General features: G+C 41.6%; 1 protein-coding gene across 1 annotated transcript in view; it reads right to left on the bottom strand.

The window, feature by feature from the left end:
• SGK1 (serum/glucocorticoid regulated kinase 1) overlaps positions 1-18,644 on the bottom strand; it is a 66,982-nt gene that overhangs the window by 21,465 nt on the left and 26,873 nt on the right. The window contains exon 2 of the mRNA XM_075266872.1: positions 11,651-11,872. Coding sequence (XP_075122973.1) covers positions 11,651-11,872 — 222 coding nt within the window. The remainder of the gene's footprint in view (positions 1-11,650; positions 11,873-18,644) is intronic.

Below are 18,644 nucleotides of genomic sequence, written 5' to 3'. Positions count from 1 at the left end.
GCCGTCTCACACTTGGAGTGTGGACCCTTTTTAGACCATGTGGTTGTAGTCAAATTTATAACCAGTCTGTGCCCAATTACTTAAAGGTCAAGGATTCCGCTCTGAAGGAACTGAAAGGGTGAATGAAATATGATCTGTAAGCACCTTGTATCCACCAGCAGTTTGCAGCTGGCAAGTTCACAGGACCTTAGAAATCTTGCTTCATCTCGTCTTGCATCTTGACAAATGAACTTGCCCAGTAAATGAAAACCATCTGTTTAAGCTTATATCTAGCAAACACAGTGTTAGCATGACTGACAGTGACTAGCATTTCAAAGAATGCATTATATACTGGATGCTCTTGTCCAGTGTTTGCTTTTCCAAATACCTTCATGTGGTATCTACTAGCTAAGAAAACAACCTGATTATGGTCGGGGCCCCACGTTGTCAAAATGCTGTGTTTTTCATTACCTGCAAAGTGGATGGGATTCTGGCTGATCTCAACCACGCAGAAAAATACCCGCAGTGGAAATTTCAGCATGTCCATTATACCTACGGAAATGCTGCCATTTTATGTATAGGTATAATAGAGGCAGAAAGTCTGGAGAGGAAAACTTTGTGTGAAAAAATGCTGCCGAAAAAACTACAATGAGTTTTGGCCATGGTCTTTTTCGCAGCATTTTCTGGATGCGGCTTACTACATGGGGCCTTAGCCTATAAGATAGACTGGTTGCACACAACCAGTGTGCTAGCTGCTTGCCGTGCCGTACAATCACGGTGGGCACACGGATGTCATTCATTAAATAAATAGGAGACATGGAAGCACGGCCGCAAAACCGGACAGGAATATCACCAATCCTGAGTTTTGTGGCCTGGACTGTCGGCGCATGCACGGGACTGTGCAATTCACAGTTCACAGTTCATGGGCCAACAGAAATGAATGGGTCAGAGTGCTATCTGGGCTTTTCCCACGCCATGGTCGTCTGCAAGGGACCTTACTATACTTATCTTTAAATAAAATCACATCAGGGCCTGAGTCTTGACTTAACTATCTTGGGCCCCAATGAAAAGTCTGTAGCAGGGCCCCCATGTGCAATGTATCATCAATAATGCTGGAATCTTTTTATGTGGTGCAGGGGGCCTTGTGTCTTCTCAAATACCACTGACCAAGTACAAGTATTAACTCTGTAACAGGAACCATATCTCAGGATAAAAGCCACACTTACCCAATATCTGATGAAACATGGCTCTGAGCAGGATGCTGACAGGCCATAATTTGTAGTATATGTTAGAGCACAGGTGCAAAATGCTGATAAAGCACCCACTCACACGCCTATAATCCATGAGGTAAGTTTGTTTGTGAGTGGGTGCTTTATTGGGCTTTTGCACCTTTGCTCTTTCTATCATATACTGCAATATGGCCTGTCTGCATCCTGCTCAGAGCCATGTTTCCTCTGGTAGTAGGTAAGAGTGGCCTTTCTTCTGTGATATGTTTTTGTATATTATGTCCCTTTTTAGTAACATGTAGAGGGAACCAGTTGTAAAATGTGTTTTGGGCACTAATTTTGGTTGCACCATCCTTTCTCAAAAAGGATTACTATCTTTTACGTTTTTCATCTAGATAAGTTCTAAAAAATGCAAACCAAAGCCCAACGCAAAGGCATTGTTTCATAAAATCAATCCTAGTCCATGCTGTATGTTCTATACACGTAAGGCTCAGTGGCGTAACTAGGAATGGCGGGGTCCAGTGGCTAACTTTTCACATGGGGCCCCCCCTGAACGACACCGAAGATCCTGACTGACCCACCTCCCTCCCCGCATCCCTGCATGCTCTATTATGCCCCATAGTGGACCCTGCACACAGTATTATGCCCCATAATGGCCCCTGCACACAGTATTATGCCCCATAGTGGCCCCTGTACATACTATTATGCCCCATAGTTGCCCCTGCACACAGTATTATGCCCCATAGTGGCCACTGCACACAATATTATGCCCCACAGTGGCCCCTGTACATACTATTATGCCCCATAGTTGCCCCTGCTCACAGTATTATGCCCCATAGTGGCCCCTGCACACAATATTATGCCCCACAGTGGCTCATGCACACAGTATTATGCCCCATAGTGGCCCCTGTACACACTATTATACCCCATTATAGTGGCCCCTGCGCATATTATTATACCTCACCATAGTGGCCCCTGCATGCAGTATTATGCCCCACTGTGGACACCCATGAACAATTATTATACTTTGGGGACTTTTCAGACCCCAGAGTACAAAAACTGGAGACTGAAAGGGGATACCAACGTAAAAAAAAAACACTGTTACTTACCTATCCCTGGCTCCGCTGCACTCCTCGTTGCTGTCGGCCATCTTCAATGATGTCCAGGATGTCACATGATCCGGGACACAGGCCCCGGGTCATGCAACGTCAGGAATGTCACACAAGTAGGCCCGAAGCCTGTCTGGAACCCAGAGAGGTAAGTAACACTGTTTTTTATGTTCCCTTACCTCTCCTGGGCCTCCGATCATTATACTCGGGGATCTGAAGAGACCCCCAAGTATAATAATAGTGTTTGTGGGGCCCGTGTTGTCGCTTACCGATTCCAGCCCCTGCCAGGATCGGTAAGAAAATATGGCCCGTTATGGCATATTAAGAAAAAAAACGCAGCGGTAGTGGCTGTTGCCGGGCCCCTAATGTCCCGGGTCCTGTGGAAGCTGTTACTGCTGCTACCCCGGGAGTTATGCCCCTGGTAAGGCTATATTTTCCAAGGAACTCGCCTCATAAGAGTCCAGACATAACACCTCAAACATTGATTTTTGTGTGTTTCAACTCTTCTTGGCAAATAGTTTGTTTTTTTGATAACTTCAGTACACAATGGCCAAAAAATCCATGGATGATTACTTTAATACAGATGTGTACATAATACTATGTTCTTTACTTTTATCTTTTAGTTTTTTGAACATATATAGCAAACATTTTTATACATATATGTATAATCTTTGTAGGCTACATTCACATTACAGTGAATAATGGCTGTATGACGTCGGTTTTTTGAAAAACGTCACATGGCAGCATTCATTTCACTGTCTGTGAATGGGGGCAATTCACAGACCTTTAAGATATAGGTCATGTCCTTTGTGTGGGATTTGTGAAAATGGGTGCTGCTTGGAGGCCATGGATGTTTTTTTATGGACATTTTACACCTCTTTTATGCGAATCTAGCCTTACACCATCTGAGAGCTGAAACGAGGTGAATTCCTCCAGCAATGGGACACCCGGTTATTAACTTTCTAACAAAAAGGGAATGTTTAATAAAGATAACCGCTAAAGGAAAAAATGAAGGCTTTCCAAAAATAAACTGCTTTCACTTTACAGACTAAACCACATATAAGTGTATGTTATTTCCACACTGATGTCTGAACATGAACCTTTACACATAGTTGTTATTTACACAGTTAGGCTAAGGCCCATCATGCCAATTATACCTATGGAAACGTTGGCGGTTTCCGTATAAATATAATGGAAACAGAAAGTCTGCAGAGGAAAACTCTATGAAATTTCTGTATAAAGCGCTGTCGTAAAAACCGAAATGCTTTTCTGCCATGGTTTTTCGTGCAGCGCTTTTTGGCTGCAACTAGCTTCATGGAGGCTTACCCTTAAAGATATTGTGAATGCTAATATACATGATAAATAGCATAAAACCTGTCATAACATGAAATAATAGGCAGACCAGAAGTAAACAGTAAAATTTGTTCCATCAGCACAAATACATTTGTTAGTCACTTCTTCAGTTCATGACCATGAATAGTTTACTTACAAGTTGGACCTGTTAATTTACATTGACTTGTGATCTTCTTGGTTTACTATTATGGTTATGATTAGAGATGAGCGAACACTAAAATGTTCGAGGTTCGAAATTCGATTCGAACAGCCGCTCAATGTTCGTGTGTTCGAACGGGTTTCGAACCCCATTATAGTCTATGGGGAACAGATACTCGTTAAGGGGGAAACCCAAATCCGTGTCTGGAGGGTCACCAAGTCCACTATGACACCCCAGGAAATGATGCCAACACCTCTGGAATGACACTGGGACAGCAGGGGAAGCATGTCTGGGGGCATCTAACACACCAAAGACCCTCTATTACCCCAACATCACTGCCTAACAACTACACACTTTCCACATTCAAAAAAACCTCTATCAAAGTGGGAAAATACCTGGAAACCTTCTTTACTCCCCAAATGGATGGACACAAACCCCAATTTAAGCTCAACAAACAGTAACAACCACCCCTTTAAATCACGTTCCCCATGACAACCACAAATGGAATAGGCAATGGGAATTCCAAAAGCCCTCACCCTTAACTGTCATTTTGAGTGTGTGTGTGTGTGTGTGTGTGTGATGTGGTAAGACCTTCCAAAATTCACTTTTCTAGCCCTTAACATGAGCCCTTCCAAACAAAGTTACAGGACCTTAAGCTGAGCTACCAGCAGAGATTGAGGCCCTTGGCATGAGTAGAGCCTTGCACCAGCAGTGTTTTTGGCACTTAGGGTGAGTTGAGCCTTGTACCAGCGTGTGTCCCTTAACATCAGGCGGGCCCTAAGTTCTGCGCTTTGCACAAAAGTTCCACATTAACTAGGCTGAATGGTACAAAGATTAGTAGGCCCGAGAACCAGGAACAGGTCTTGCAATGGCTGTCGGATAACGCTTAAAGCACATTGTCCACCAGCCAGGCAACCTCTACCTCCTCTTACCCAACAGTCTTGTCCTCCTTCCACCCAAAATTCCCAATCTTCCCAGAACAATAACCCCAACTGTCCCTGCTCCCCAAAGCTGTTCTCCCTTCCTTTGACTGTACCGCAACCTGCCCCTCCATTTCGCGATTCCACTGACCTAACAGACGAGTATCTGTGTCCAGATGCTCAAACACTAGAGTCTCCTCCATTCCATCTCCGGTCGATTTGGTGGCGGATGACCAGCAACCCACCCTCATCGACGACGATGAGACGCAGTTGCTGTCAGGGCAGCCAGTTGACATGCGCATTGTGCTGGAGGAGGAGGCGAGACAGGAGTTGGAAGAGGAGGTGGTGGACGACGAGGACACCGACCCCACCTGGACAAGGCAGATGTCAAGCTGGGAAAGTAGTGTGGATGTTGAGGCAGGTGCAGCACCAAAAAGGGTAGCTAGAGGCAGAGACATGTCCAGAGGCAGAGGTCAGCTGCTTTGCCGAAGCCAGGCCAGACCCGGAATGTCCGAAGATGTTCCCTTTTGTACCCAGCCCAGAAAAACTCCCCCATCGAGGGCACGTTTCTTGAAGGTGTAGAGTTTTTTCAAGGAATGCGCCGAGGACAGATATAGTGTCGTCTACACAATTTGCCTCTCGAAATCGAGTAGGGGCCCTGAGAAGAGCAACCTGTCCACCACTTCAATGCACCGTCATTTGGAATCCAAGCAATGGAATCAGTGGCAGGCAGCAACAGCAGGACAAACGTCGCCCGCCGTTCATGCCACTGCCTCTGCTCACAGTGCTGGCGATGCACTCCAGAGGACGAGCCAGGACATCACTTCATCTGCCTCCGCCACTTTGTTGACTTCTCCCTCATCCTCCCCTGTTTCTGTCTTATCTCCTTCTCCTGCACCATCAAAGGCACCATCAGGCGCTTCTTTACAACAACCCACCATCTCTCAGACATTGGAGCGCCGGCAGAAATACACCGCTAACCACCCACCCACGCAAGCCTAGAACGCCAACATCGCTAAACTGCTGGCCCAGGAGAGGTTGGCGTTCCGGCTTGTTGAAACTCCCGCCTTCCCGGACCTGATGGCAACTGTGGCACCTCACTATGCCGTCCCTAGCCGTCTCAACTTCTCCCGGTGTGGCGTCCCCGCCTTGCACCAGCACGTGTCACTCAACATCAGGTGGGCCCTTAGTTCCGCGCTTTGCTGCAAGGTCCACTTGACCACCGACACTTGGACAAGCGCCTGTGGTCAGGGATGCTGCAGTGCTTATCTTTAATGACAGGCAGGGTGAATGTGGTGGAGTCTGTTCCCCGGGTGCAAACTGGGGTGGCCTATCTCCTCTCCCAGGCCATGGAAGGAGTAGACTGAAACCCTACGACGCTGCAACCTCCACCACAGCTACTAGCGGCAAACGCTAAAACACTGGCGTGGGGAGACGTCAGCAGGCGGTGCTGAAGCTCATCAGCTTGGGGGACAGACAGCACAGTGCCTCTGAGGTCAGGGATGCCATCCTGGCTGAGATGGCATTTTTTTTTCCCTGCTACACCTGGGGCCTGGCATTTTTGCGCCTGTGATAATGGCTGGAACCTGGTAGCAGATCTGGAGTTTGCCAGACTCAAACACGGTCCACGCATGGCCCACGTTTTCCAACTTGTTGGTGCCATGTTTCTTTGAAACCTACACCATTGTGCCTGATATACAGGTCAAAGTGGGGCCATTTTCGTAAGTGAGAACTAGCCTCTGCTAGGCAGAAAACATTCAGAGCACACTCCTCTCATCTTCGCACCGTTGGCTGGCGGAGGAAGACGAGGGGGTTGGAGTGGCATCTGATGTCCCTATCCCACACGAGGCTAGAGGGTGCACTTCAGTGCATCCCATTGCTTCACCACAAATGGTGTGAAGGGAAGTGGAAAATGGAGGAAATGGAGAGTGACCCTTACAGTTGGGGCCAGCAAAGGCATGCCAAGTAACACACTGGCACACATGGCTGACTTCATCTTGGGTTGCTTTTCAACACATATTTCACATCATGAAGAACAAATAATACTGGATTTTTACAAGCCTCGAACCCCGGTCTAGGTCTAATGTCTGTTCCTTTCTTATATTAGGGGAGAGGGAAAAAAAATTACTTCAGTGATACGTTTAGCGTACATAGACTGACTATTAATGTGTATCCCACTTAGTGTTGTTAGGGTTACACACCGTCACAACCTGGCTAAAGCTTCTATAGCTGTTAATAAAGTCAACATAACTTTACGGTATCCAAAAAGACAGCTGGTACCGACAGAGAGCAAGACAAATGTCAACCAAAGCTGTGAGCTCTGAACACCCACAGTGACTTTGGTGTCATCATCATTATAAGGGAGCGGGTGGTAATAAATAACTTGGCAGTGCCTAAAACCCAAAAAGCTTATACAACTATATTTACATTAAGATACACAAATGACACTTTTCAGTAGCATGTCATGAGACAAGCTGATAAGCTCTTCCTTTGTGCAGTGCTATTTGAAAGTTAAACGCTGCCTTTATTTTAATTCTGGAGAAGGTGCAGACATTAGATTTAGAACATGTTGTCTTCATTGTCCAAATCCTCTATATAGCTAACGTGTTTTTCGGGCCGAGCTGTCTGGGAACGAGATGGTGCAGCACTGACAACCTGTGTGAATATGGCAAGAGCCTGAGATGTAGGGTGAATGAATCCCCAAATTATTTGTGGAATTCCCAGTGAGACAATGGCACTATCTACCAGTAGAAAAAATTGTGGGTGCACGTAACCCCAATATATTCTTTGAATTACCAGTCAGAAACTGGCACTATATGGCAGTGAGACAATGGCACTGTATAGCAGTAGCAAAAAATGTGGGTGCACGTAACCCCCATATATTCTTTGAATTCCCAGTCAGACAATGGCACTGTATACCAGTAGTAAAAATTGTGGGTGCACATAACCCCAATATATTCTTTGAATTCCCAGTGAGACAATGGCACTGTATAGCAGTAGCAAAAATTGTGGGTGCACATAACCCCCATATATTCTTTGAATTCCCAGTCAGACAATGGCACTGTATACCAGTAGTAAAAATTGTGGGTGCACATAACCCCAATATATTCTTTGAATTCCCAGTGAGACAATGGCACTGTATAGCAGTAGCAAAAATTGTGGGTGCACGTAACCCCCATATATTCTTTGAATTCCCAGTCAGACAATGGCACTATATACCAGTAGCAAAAATTGTGGGTGCACATAACCCCAATATATTCTTTGAATTCCCAGTGAGACAATGGCACTGTATAGCAGTAGCAAAAATTGTGGGTGCACATAACCCCCATATATTCTTTGAATTCCCAGTCAGACAATGGCACTATATACCAGTAGCAAAAATTGTGGGTGCACGTAACCCCAATATATTCTTTGAATTACCAGTCAGAAACTGGCACTATATAGCAGTAGCAAAAATTGTGGGTGCACATAACCCCAATATAATCTTTGAATTCCCAGTGAGACAATGGCACTTTATAGCAGTAGCAAAAATTGTGGGTGCACGTAACCCCCATATATTCTTTGAATTCCCAGTCAGACAATGGCACTGTATACCAGTAGTAAAAATTGTGGGTGCACATAACCCCAATATATTCTTTGAATTCCCAGTGAGACAATGGCACTGTATAGCAGTAGCAAAAATTGTGGGTGCACGTAACCCCCATATATTCTTTGAATTCCCAGTCAGACAATGGCACTGTATACCAGTAGTAAAAATTGTGGGTGCACATAACCCCAATATATTCTTTGAATTCCCAGTGAGACAATGGCACTGTATAGCAGTAGCAAAAATTGTGGGTGCACGTAACCCCCATATATTCTTTGAATTCCCAGTCAGACAATGGCACTGTATACCAGTAGCAAAAATTGTGGGTGTATATAGCCCCAATTCTATTGCTAGGGGACTTGCAGGGTATTTCTGAGGTGAAGGTGGGGGGGCACACCGTTGGAACGGGGATTTGGGGTGTATATATGGGGTATACGGGAATACACTGTCAGTGTGTTCCATTCAGGATCCTGGGAAAGCTGGGTTGCGGCGATTGAGCCTGTCAGTGCCACGTTACACTGACAAGCTTCTCCCTGGAATTGAAGTTATATGTAAGCCCAATATATTCTTTGAATTCCCAGTGAGACAATGGCACTATATGGCAGTAGCAAAAATAGTGGGTGTATATAGCCCCAATTCTATTGCTAGGGGACTTGCAGGGTATTTCTGGGGTGAAGGTGGGGGGGCACACCGTTGGAACGGGTATCGGGGGTATATATCGGGTATACGGGAATACACTGACAGTGTATTCCATTCAGGATCCGTGGAAAGCTGGGTTGCGGCGATTGAGCCCGTCAGTGCCACGTTACACTGACAAGCTTCTCCCTGGAATTTAGCTCTTATAAGAGCTGTTGGTTGTCTTCTCCTTCCTATCCTAGCCTGTCCCTGCCTACCCAGAATCTAACCCCTAGCTAACTGGACGGAAACCTCCGTCCTCGGTGAATTGCAAGCTCAGAATGACGCGAAGCTGGGCGTCGCTGTTCTTTTAAATTAGAGGTCACATGTTTTCGGCAGCCAATGGGTTTTGCCTACTTTTTTCAACGTCACCGGTGTCGTAGTTCCTGTCCCACCTACCCTGCGCTGTTATTGGAGCAAAAAAGGTGCCAGGGAAGGTGGGAGGGGAATCGAGTAATGGCGCACTTTACCACGCGGTGTTCGATTCGATTCGAACATGCCGAACAGCCTAATATCCGATCGAACATGAGTTCGATAGAACACTGTTCGCTCATCTCTAGTTATGATGTGTTGAAGAGCTATCTCAAGACTAAAACTTAACTTATAATACTGTTTCAATAAAAATATATGTTGTGCATACACATAAGTGTCCAAGAAACCAACAAACAGGAAAACAACCCAACTAAGAACTGCCTATTACTTTACTATTATGTATAGGTAATGCTCAGAGCCATAAAAGTATGGCACTCTCATTCTGCAGGCCTGTGGCATAACTTCTGGGTTGTAGCTGTATTACATGCAAATAGTAATGAAAGAACTGTAGGTTTTTTTCACACAGATCCCCCCAAAACATTAATGAAAGGTAATTAAAACATTAAATGTACCCTAAAATCGTGCCAAATTAAAGTACAATTTGTTGAGCAAAGAATAAACCCTTTCCTATGGCGAGAGAAAAATAAAGCATAAACTCCCAAACTAAATATAAAGAAGAAGAAAAAAACTGGGCACTCACCATCAAGAGGATACGGTAAAACCTTACAACTTTATTTTTAAAAATCCATTAAAAGTATACACGGGAGGAGGCACGGTGAGCTTGAAAAAGTGCTAAAACAACACGAAACGGCGGTTGCTCCCTCTTCTCAGGCGTGCCTCCTCCCGTGTATACTTTTAATGGATTTTTGAAAATAAAGTTGTAAGGTTTTACCGTATCCTCTTGATGGTGAGTGCCCAGTTTTTTCTTCTTCTTTATATTTAATATGGACTATGTTTTTTACTAAGAGCACCACCATAGGATTACTCAATAGTATATTTCCCCTATCCTATTTTGCTACTTCAAATCTGCATTAAGTAGTGCCACCTCACTCTTTTTGTATATATAAACTCCCAAACTACCCAGTCATTAAAAAGGGTTAAAGTAGTAATGCATAACAAAATAATATAACTTGGGTATTGCTGTAAGGGTTAGTTCACATGTGAAAAAAGCCGAGCTTCTTTGTGCACTGAAAAAAAATGTGACAAGTTTTTTCAATGCGTTTCTTTGCATTCCGCGCGTTTTTTGACGTGGTTTTTGCGAAAACCGCGCCGCGGTTTCGGTCGTGGTCCCAGTACCATCCCTCTGGGGTGTGATTTCCTATTAAAAAAAATATGTTCTGTAAAAAAACGCACGGTTTTGGTGTGTTTTTCGACTCCCATTCACTTCTATTGATTTCTTCAGGCGTTTTCCGCCTGAAGAAAGGACATGTCGCTTCTTTTCTCCGCTAGCGGTAGCCTGCCGCTAGTGGAAAAAAGAAGGCCGGCGGTCTGCCATAGACCAACATTGTAAGGGGCGGATTTTGAAGCGAAATCCGGTGTCAAAATCCACCCTTTTGTTCACGTGTGAACTAGCCCTAATTGTACTGGCCTTCAGAATAAAGGTACCGAGTCATTAATAACACAGAATGAACATTGTAAAAACAAAACCTATTTCTTTACCATTTCACAATATATTATATGGAAAATTGCATGTTACCATAAGAAAATGAACTTCCTGCATTAAACAAGCCCTCATGGAATTATGTTGACAGATAAAAAAGCTATGGCTTCTGAAAAGAAAAAGGAAAATGAAATAACCAAAATTCTCAGAATTCACAAGGGGCTACAAGGTATTATGTAAACCAGAACCCCCTTCAGGTTATCTCTTATGGGAATATTAGACAAACAATTCTCAAAGTAACTTCTGACAAGAGTACCTCCACCAGAAATAAGCACCTCCAAAATAGGGCATGGGGAGATTTTGGCTAAGGCCCTATGTGGCATCCCACCGTGCTTTTGCTTCGGCAACACATTGCGGTTCTTCCCGCATTGCTTTTAAAAGAAAGTTCACTAAGTTTTCCTTTTTTTCTGCTTCGATTGTATATAGGGAAACCTCCAGTGTTTCCGTTGGTATAATTTATATACTGTTTCCAAAATCGCAACATTTTTAGAAATCACTGCATGTCCTCAGCACATATTTTAATGTGAGGATGGGATAAACCACATGGGGCCCTGGCCTTTATGTTTTTCTCATTCTAGGTTTTCATCATGTTCAGGAGATCCATGATCAGCAATAACCAATGAATAGTCTTATCCTTGTGAATCATGACAACAATAATAATAAGCTTCCAACCCTCTGGCAATAAACTTACAGTGCTGCAGCTTCTTTGGCTTTCCCAGTGATGCATCTGTGATTCTTGAGACGTGGTATAACTGTCAAATAAATGGCTGTCTAGATAACTCTGACATGTTGAAAACTCGGAATCCTCTGGCGTAGGAGCTATCTGCGTCACAGTGGATCCAGGTGTGTATTTCAAGTGCTTATTTTGTTGCTTGTCCTTGCTGGATGACGGCTTCTTTATCCATCGTCTTACCTAAAGAATTTTCACAAATATTAACATTTAGCTCCTCAAAATGCTTATTTACGTGAATTAAAAACTGGTTTATAAATGTATGTGAAAACATTTTCTGATATACTTCATAGTTTATAAACTGAACCACCATCCTTAACTACCACCTACTTACCCAAGGCTGGAACGCCATTGCTGACTTTTATGCTGTGGCAGCCATGCTCACTTTTATAGGACAAATAATGGGGGGAATTCATCAATCCTTATTATAACTCACATCGGTTTTCTGGCATGAGTTATAATGGAAGTCTATGCCAGTTCTTAACTTCCATTCTGGCACAAGGACGCCCAACTGATTTATGAAGAGGCTACAGCCTCTTCATACATCTCTTGTTCTCTTCCCAGATGGGCCCTTTATTAAGACTGGTGTACAATAAATCTGCCCCACTGTTACTGATTCATTGAACATTTACGCCACATGGTGCCCCGCCCTTAAAGCAGATCATTAGGACGGTGGTTATGTATTTTCCATGGCAGGTCCTATTTTCACTCTATGGCTAAGGCTCCACATACTGAAACACTGCTGGAGGGTTTTCTGCTGCAGTTTTCATTGCACTTTTTATTTTCCTATTGAATATATAGGAATATTTCTTGCGCAATGCACAGCTAAAATTAACATGCTGTGTTTTTCAAGAAATACAAACATTTGTGACAATGTAGCTTATTGGTTAAGACCACACGGAGCAGGCCATAGCAAATAAGTGCTGCGGAAAAATTTCAGTAGGAATGCATCACAGGTTTTCCCACAGCGCTTTTAATGGAGAGTCAGCAGAGGAAGGCTTTCTGCTTCAATTATACTGCCACCTTTTCTGTAGGTATAATTGACTTGCTGTGACTTCCAAAACCGCAATGGTTTTGGAAATTGCAGTATTTCAGCTGCTCATATTTTCCTGCAATGAGTGGATGGGATTCGCTAGAATAACGCTGCGTTTTGCCGTAGTGTTTACGCCACGTGAGAGCACCGGCCTTTCACACCTTTATTACATAATGTGTGGCTGAAGTTAAATGCAGCATTTTTTTCTGCTACATTTCTGAAAGACATTTAAAACCAAATGCAATAAAAACGTATTGAGTGTTTTTCCGCTGTTTTTCACTGAACTCTAAAATCCCTGCTATTTCTTACATCTATCACCAGATGAGCTGGGTAATAGATGGTCAGGTAATAATAGGCAATTAAAGAGATTACTGGCCATATGAACAATCAGCACGATTGTAACATCTGCCGCTACATCTGGGCCCATCAGTATGGCCGGCTTATATAGCAGTTTACCTCTCAGAATCAGGTATTGCATATGCATAAACAAAAAATAAAATAAAATATATATATATATATATATATATATATATAAAACCTTAGTTGATCTATGAATTTTGCATGTACTTTCAATATATGCATATGACCCCTGTTTTATATGAATAGATAGCTAAACACTATACTGTGATGTCACAACATCCAGGATAAATGTGACTAAACTAACAATTACCCCATTGTCTTATTAACCACTGCAGCTCTTAGAACATTCTCTCAAAAACCCTCAAGTCCTTTTCAAGCCTCCTTGTACAGACACATAGACCTTTTCACTTCTCGCAGTGAGTAGGATTGCTACGTGTGCTCTCTGTAACTTGGCTGAAGACATTCTGTTAACTGCTAATTTCCTCATGTCAGCAGAATGCAGGATATTTCTGCAAGTCATAAAGATAGAAACATGAATCGAAAATTCCTCTTATGTGCCCATTTCTGGGAGTAAACCATAGACAGGAAGCAAGATGTGTAATATTTCATTTTTATTGTTACCTGCCCCTCAATGAAAAGTTTTAGATTAATAAAATGGACAAGCAGTGAGCGTATTTGGAACATATGTCATGTAAGCTTTCCCTATGACATGGGTTAAGGTCTCCTGAGTAGATAGAATCTGAACACTGATAGGTAAAGGAATATGTTGACTTTCTGGGATTGTTCCTTGCAGATACGAGCTGCTGAAAATGATATTGTTACGGATCATATCCAGATGTACAGCTGGCAGTATGTCTCAGGCCTAGTTCATTGTATTCTACATTGTTCATTAAGTTCGCAGTGTGTTATTCTGAGCACTAAAGAATGGGTTATAGTATAAACATATTATGCAGGATTTACATGATACTTTAATGTCTTACTACACATGGCTATAATTTCCCCATTACTATAGCTTTAACTATACAGTATCTTCAGCTGACTACTCTGTCTCTTGTAACACAAATACCACCAGAAATGACCTTAAAAGCCACAGCAGTAATAGTGCAGTCAAATATCCTTGACGTATAAACAATCACTAGTTTTTGAGTCCTACAATAATGCCCTGAAAATTGACTGTATCTGTCATTAGCAACAATGGGTAAACGTAACAAATATGTACCTATAAATAAATTTTATATATTATTATTAACATTGTAATAGCACAATGACACTTACAGAAAGGTTCATAGACAAAACCCTTTATATCACTGCTCTTTCTACACTTAGTAGTCATGTGGAGGGTCCCATATATTCCAATCCCTACTTAGGACTGACCAGCGAACTCCTAATCCCAGAAGTAGCTGCCGGCTTTTCCCATAAAACTTTGTATCAATCTCCTTTGTTCTTCCTGCTGTAAACCATGGTGTACCATGTAACAGGTCACCTTAAGAGCAAGGCGCCACAGAGCGAATCACTGCAAAAAAACGCTACGGAAAAGACAGCAGTGGAATCGCATCACATTTTTTTCTGCTGTGCTTTCCACAGAAAGTCCGCAGAGTTTTAGTTTATGACCTTACAGTCAGGGAGAGATCTGTGTTTTGGTTTTTTTTTTGTTTTCTTTGGAAGGAGAAACTGTGTATGTAGTCTTTTTTAGAAAGATTTTCCATGATGCACACAAATAATTGTGTTTCTGATTTTAAACTCAGATTGGATGTCTGTACACTTTATAATATGTTATATGATGGACACATTTTCTATATGTCTTAAACATAGCAGTCAGAAAATGATCGAATTAACAGAGGCTTTTTTCACACAATTGTGTAAGAAGGGCACTTTCCAGATGTCGGCCTACAAATCCTTATAATGCTGTTAATGTAAGTGGTCAGACTCATATCTACAACATTTTCACCTGGCTTTTGTGCCACTGATTTCTATTATATCCTCATTCTATTCTTCCACTTCTATCTTGGCTAGCACACTGTCATGAATAAAGGAGGACTCTTCCTATCTCTCCCCCCTCCCCAAGATAATATTCCTTATTGTTTATTTACTATGTGTAGGAGGCAGATATACGCATAAATTGCTCTACCAATGAAATTGATTATGTTTCATCAAACTATGTATCATCTGTGTAAAACAACAGTGATAATCTCCAACAAACAATACACAAAATAGAGAGTATAAAAAAATAATAATCATCTTTAATGAATCCAGTTGTTTGAGTCTGTGTTTCTGTTAGTGAATTGCCTGTTGAGCAATTCCCCAGTGGATGCTGCTGAAACCTGGAAGGAAGGGAGTGGCAGAGACAAGTGAGTCCTTCTTACCTCAGCTACCCTAGGCGGTAAAGGACAACTGGGCAACAGTCTCTTTTCTGGATAAGTGTTACACAGAACAGGACAAGACAAAACAACACAGAAGAGGGGTCACCAAGCCGAGGTCAAACCAGAGAGACAAAATAGTACCAAATCACAATCCAAAAGAGAAGTCAAAAGCCAAAAACAGAAGTCAGTAAATACAAAACAAGAGCAAAGACAAATGCTTAGCAAGGTTAGAGACAGAATAGTCAGCAAACATGTGTGAACTGATGACCTGTTTATAAGAAGTCCAGAACCCACCCCAGATTTGTTTGGTAGATAGACTGTCAATCCCAAAGCATACAAAAGTAACCCTAACCATGCCAACACAAAATAAACAGAGTCAGAAGCAGGTAATTATGAGAAGACATGCCTCCTTTTCCCGTATAATGTGGCCAGAGGATGGCTCTGAAGTTCAAACGGGTGAGAACATAACAATTTCATATATTTTGTGTATATGTGTATATTTATTTATTGCATTTATTGCACATTTTGATATTACTTTTTAGCATAATTTGTCCCCTTTTTCTTGCTATATATTATATCTTAGTATACTAGGACTAACTTATGAACACAACACACAATGTTAATTGATCTGGGTCCATATGACTTCCATGGGTGGTTGTGAGTTGGATGTTTATTTAGTACCATTGGATTCAATAAAGATTATTATTATATTTTTTATTCTCTCTTTCCTGTGATTGTTTGTTGGAGTTGAAAGTTACGCTTAGGGGTTATGAGGAGGTAGACACCAAAGACAACTAGTGTGCAAGGCATGATAAATTTTTCCCCCCGAATGCCTCCATGCATACTTTTTCCCACCATACTCTTTTTTTAATCTTCAAGGAAAAATGTGGCATTCTACCAAGAATTAACAAGAATAGAAATAACTTACAAGCAGATGTGAAATAGATATGGAAATATCTATATAATAAATAAAATGATTGGTTCTGAGGCATCACACCCCAAACTGGCACCCACATGAAGGATGTAACTGAGAATGCTTACGTGTGGCAGACTAGGTCTGTTAATAGAGAACATAGCTGCATAGAGGTCAGAGTGTACCCATCTCACATAACTAGCAAAACTCACGTTTCTCTCACCTTCAGTTCTGGGTATCAGCAAACTACTGCTAAATGTGAACTTTGCTTGGCCAGACGTGCTCATGACACATAAATACATATTACACAGGCATCTATTGTGTATTAGAAGTTATTTATGCTTATTCTTTTTTGACTTTGCAGTAGCCATCACTGCTACAACTACACAAGGCAAATTGTCATATTTTTATGTCGGAGCTACAATAATTTCACTATGCTAAAGGAAATGTTAGAATAGTATATCCTGAAACACATTAAGGCTGAGTCCCAACCAGGGGTCAACAACCTTCGGCTCTCCAGCTGCTGTGAAACTACAACTCCCAACATGCAACATTCACTTCCATGAGAGGTCCAAGAACAGCAGAACAAGTATGCATGTTGGGAGTTGTAGTTTTACAACAGCTGGCGTACCGAAGATTGCCTACTCCTAGTGTATACAGTCACAGCAAAGTGGACGTGATTCTATTGAATCCCAACCTCACTTTGCAGTAAAAAACGTGACGTGGACACATAGCGATTTCCAAAACTATAATGATTTTGGAAATCGCAGCATATCAATTTTACCTATGGAAATGCGGTTTCCCTATAGGTGTAATTGTAACAGAAAGAACCTCTTTAAGCCCAAGGCCAGATGCAGCATTCCACAGGAAAAAAAAACTGCTTTTCTACAACATGTAGCCTCATCCTAAATATAAGGAAAACGTTTATTTTTGTACCATGTTAGCCAGTGGGTAGGAAGTATAAAAAAACAAAAAACTAAAATTGATGGTAGATTACATTTCGAGAGGGACATAACTATGCATCCTTCAGAAATCGTTTTTAGATATACCTGAAAAAGCCGAGAGCTTCGAAACATTGTAATCTACCATCATTATTAGTTAGCCATTAAAAAAGGTATCAACTACTGCAGACTCTCAAGTTTTTTTTTGTTTTTTTTTAATATTTCCTAAATATGATGTCAACCAATATTTGTAAGCTCACCATATATTATCAGAATAGGCCTAGAGCTATACTGAGAGAATCTCTATTTCTCATCATTAGTATTTGCATCTTGTATAAATGAAAGATAACTCAGTTTTAAAAGTTAAATGTCATTTTTGTTATTTTACAGCTTCTTAGTACTGGTTATCCCGTCTCATATTCTGGCTATGCAATAATTCTTTTCTTGGCTGTCATTATAGACTGTATGGTGATACACCTACATCATTGGCAGCAGTTCACTGCACACATGGAATGGAATAAACAAGCACACCTGTCAGAAGAGAAAATAACACATTTCGTGCTTGTTATGTTTATTTACTCAGGTTTATTATGTCAGAATCACAGTTATATGATTGTATAGGAAAGTTACTATGCGTACCATAAACATATATTGCAAAGATACCAAACATATTCTGTTCCTGCAGTAGATTCAAATGGGAAACATGAACACATTTATGATCTTATTTCAACCCACAAAATCTGTTTCATTCTTTTCCACAGACCCAAAATAAAGCACGTGTAACCCCTTATGGACAAGGCCTAAAAGTACCTTAACCCTTCCCAGCAGTGACATCTTTCAATTTTTGATTTTCGTTTTTGACTCTCCACCTTACAAAACCCCATAACTTTGTTATTTTTCTATTCACAAAGCCATATTAGGGCTTAATGTTTATGGGACAAATTGTTCTTACAACTCTTTACTCTGCAACCATAATGACATGTCACTCGATACGATTCCAGGGATACCAAATTGATTTAGTTTTATTTACATTTTAACAAAAATCAAAAACTTTGGAAAAAAAAGGGGTGGTGATTTGAATATATATATATATATATATATATATATATATATATATATATATATATATATATTTGTTTTCTTTTACTTTTTTAATTTCTTTTATTGCATTTATTAGACCCTTTAGGGGTCTTGAACCCCAGTGGGCCTGACCACTATTGCAATGCATTGCATAATATTGCCATTTGTTTGGCAGGCTGCATAATTCCTGCAATCAGTAAGGGTATTGATTGCAGGCATTAACGCTGGGTCTCTGCTGCATAATATAGCAGAGACCCGGCTATGGCAT

The sequence above is a fragment of the Leptodactylus fuscus genome, chromosome 3 (assembly GCF_031893055.1).
Source record: "Leptodactylus fuscus isolate aLepFus1 chromosome 3, aLepFus1.hap2, whole genome shotgun sequence".
Taxonomy (NCBI): domain Eukaryota; kingdom Metazoa; phylum Chordata; class Amphibia; order Anura; family Leptodactylidae; genus Leptodactylus; species Leptodactylus fuscus.
The sequence above is the reverse complement of the archived record's forward strand: the minus strand, read 5'-3'. Positions and strand labels throughout refer to the sequence as shown.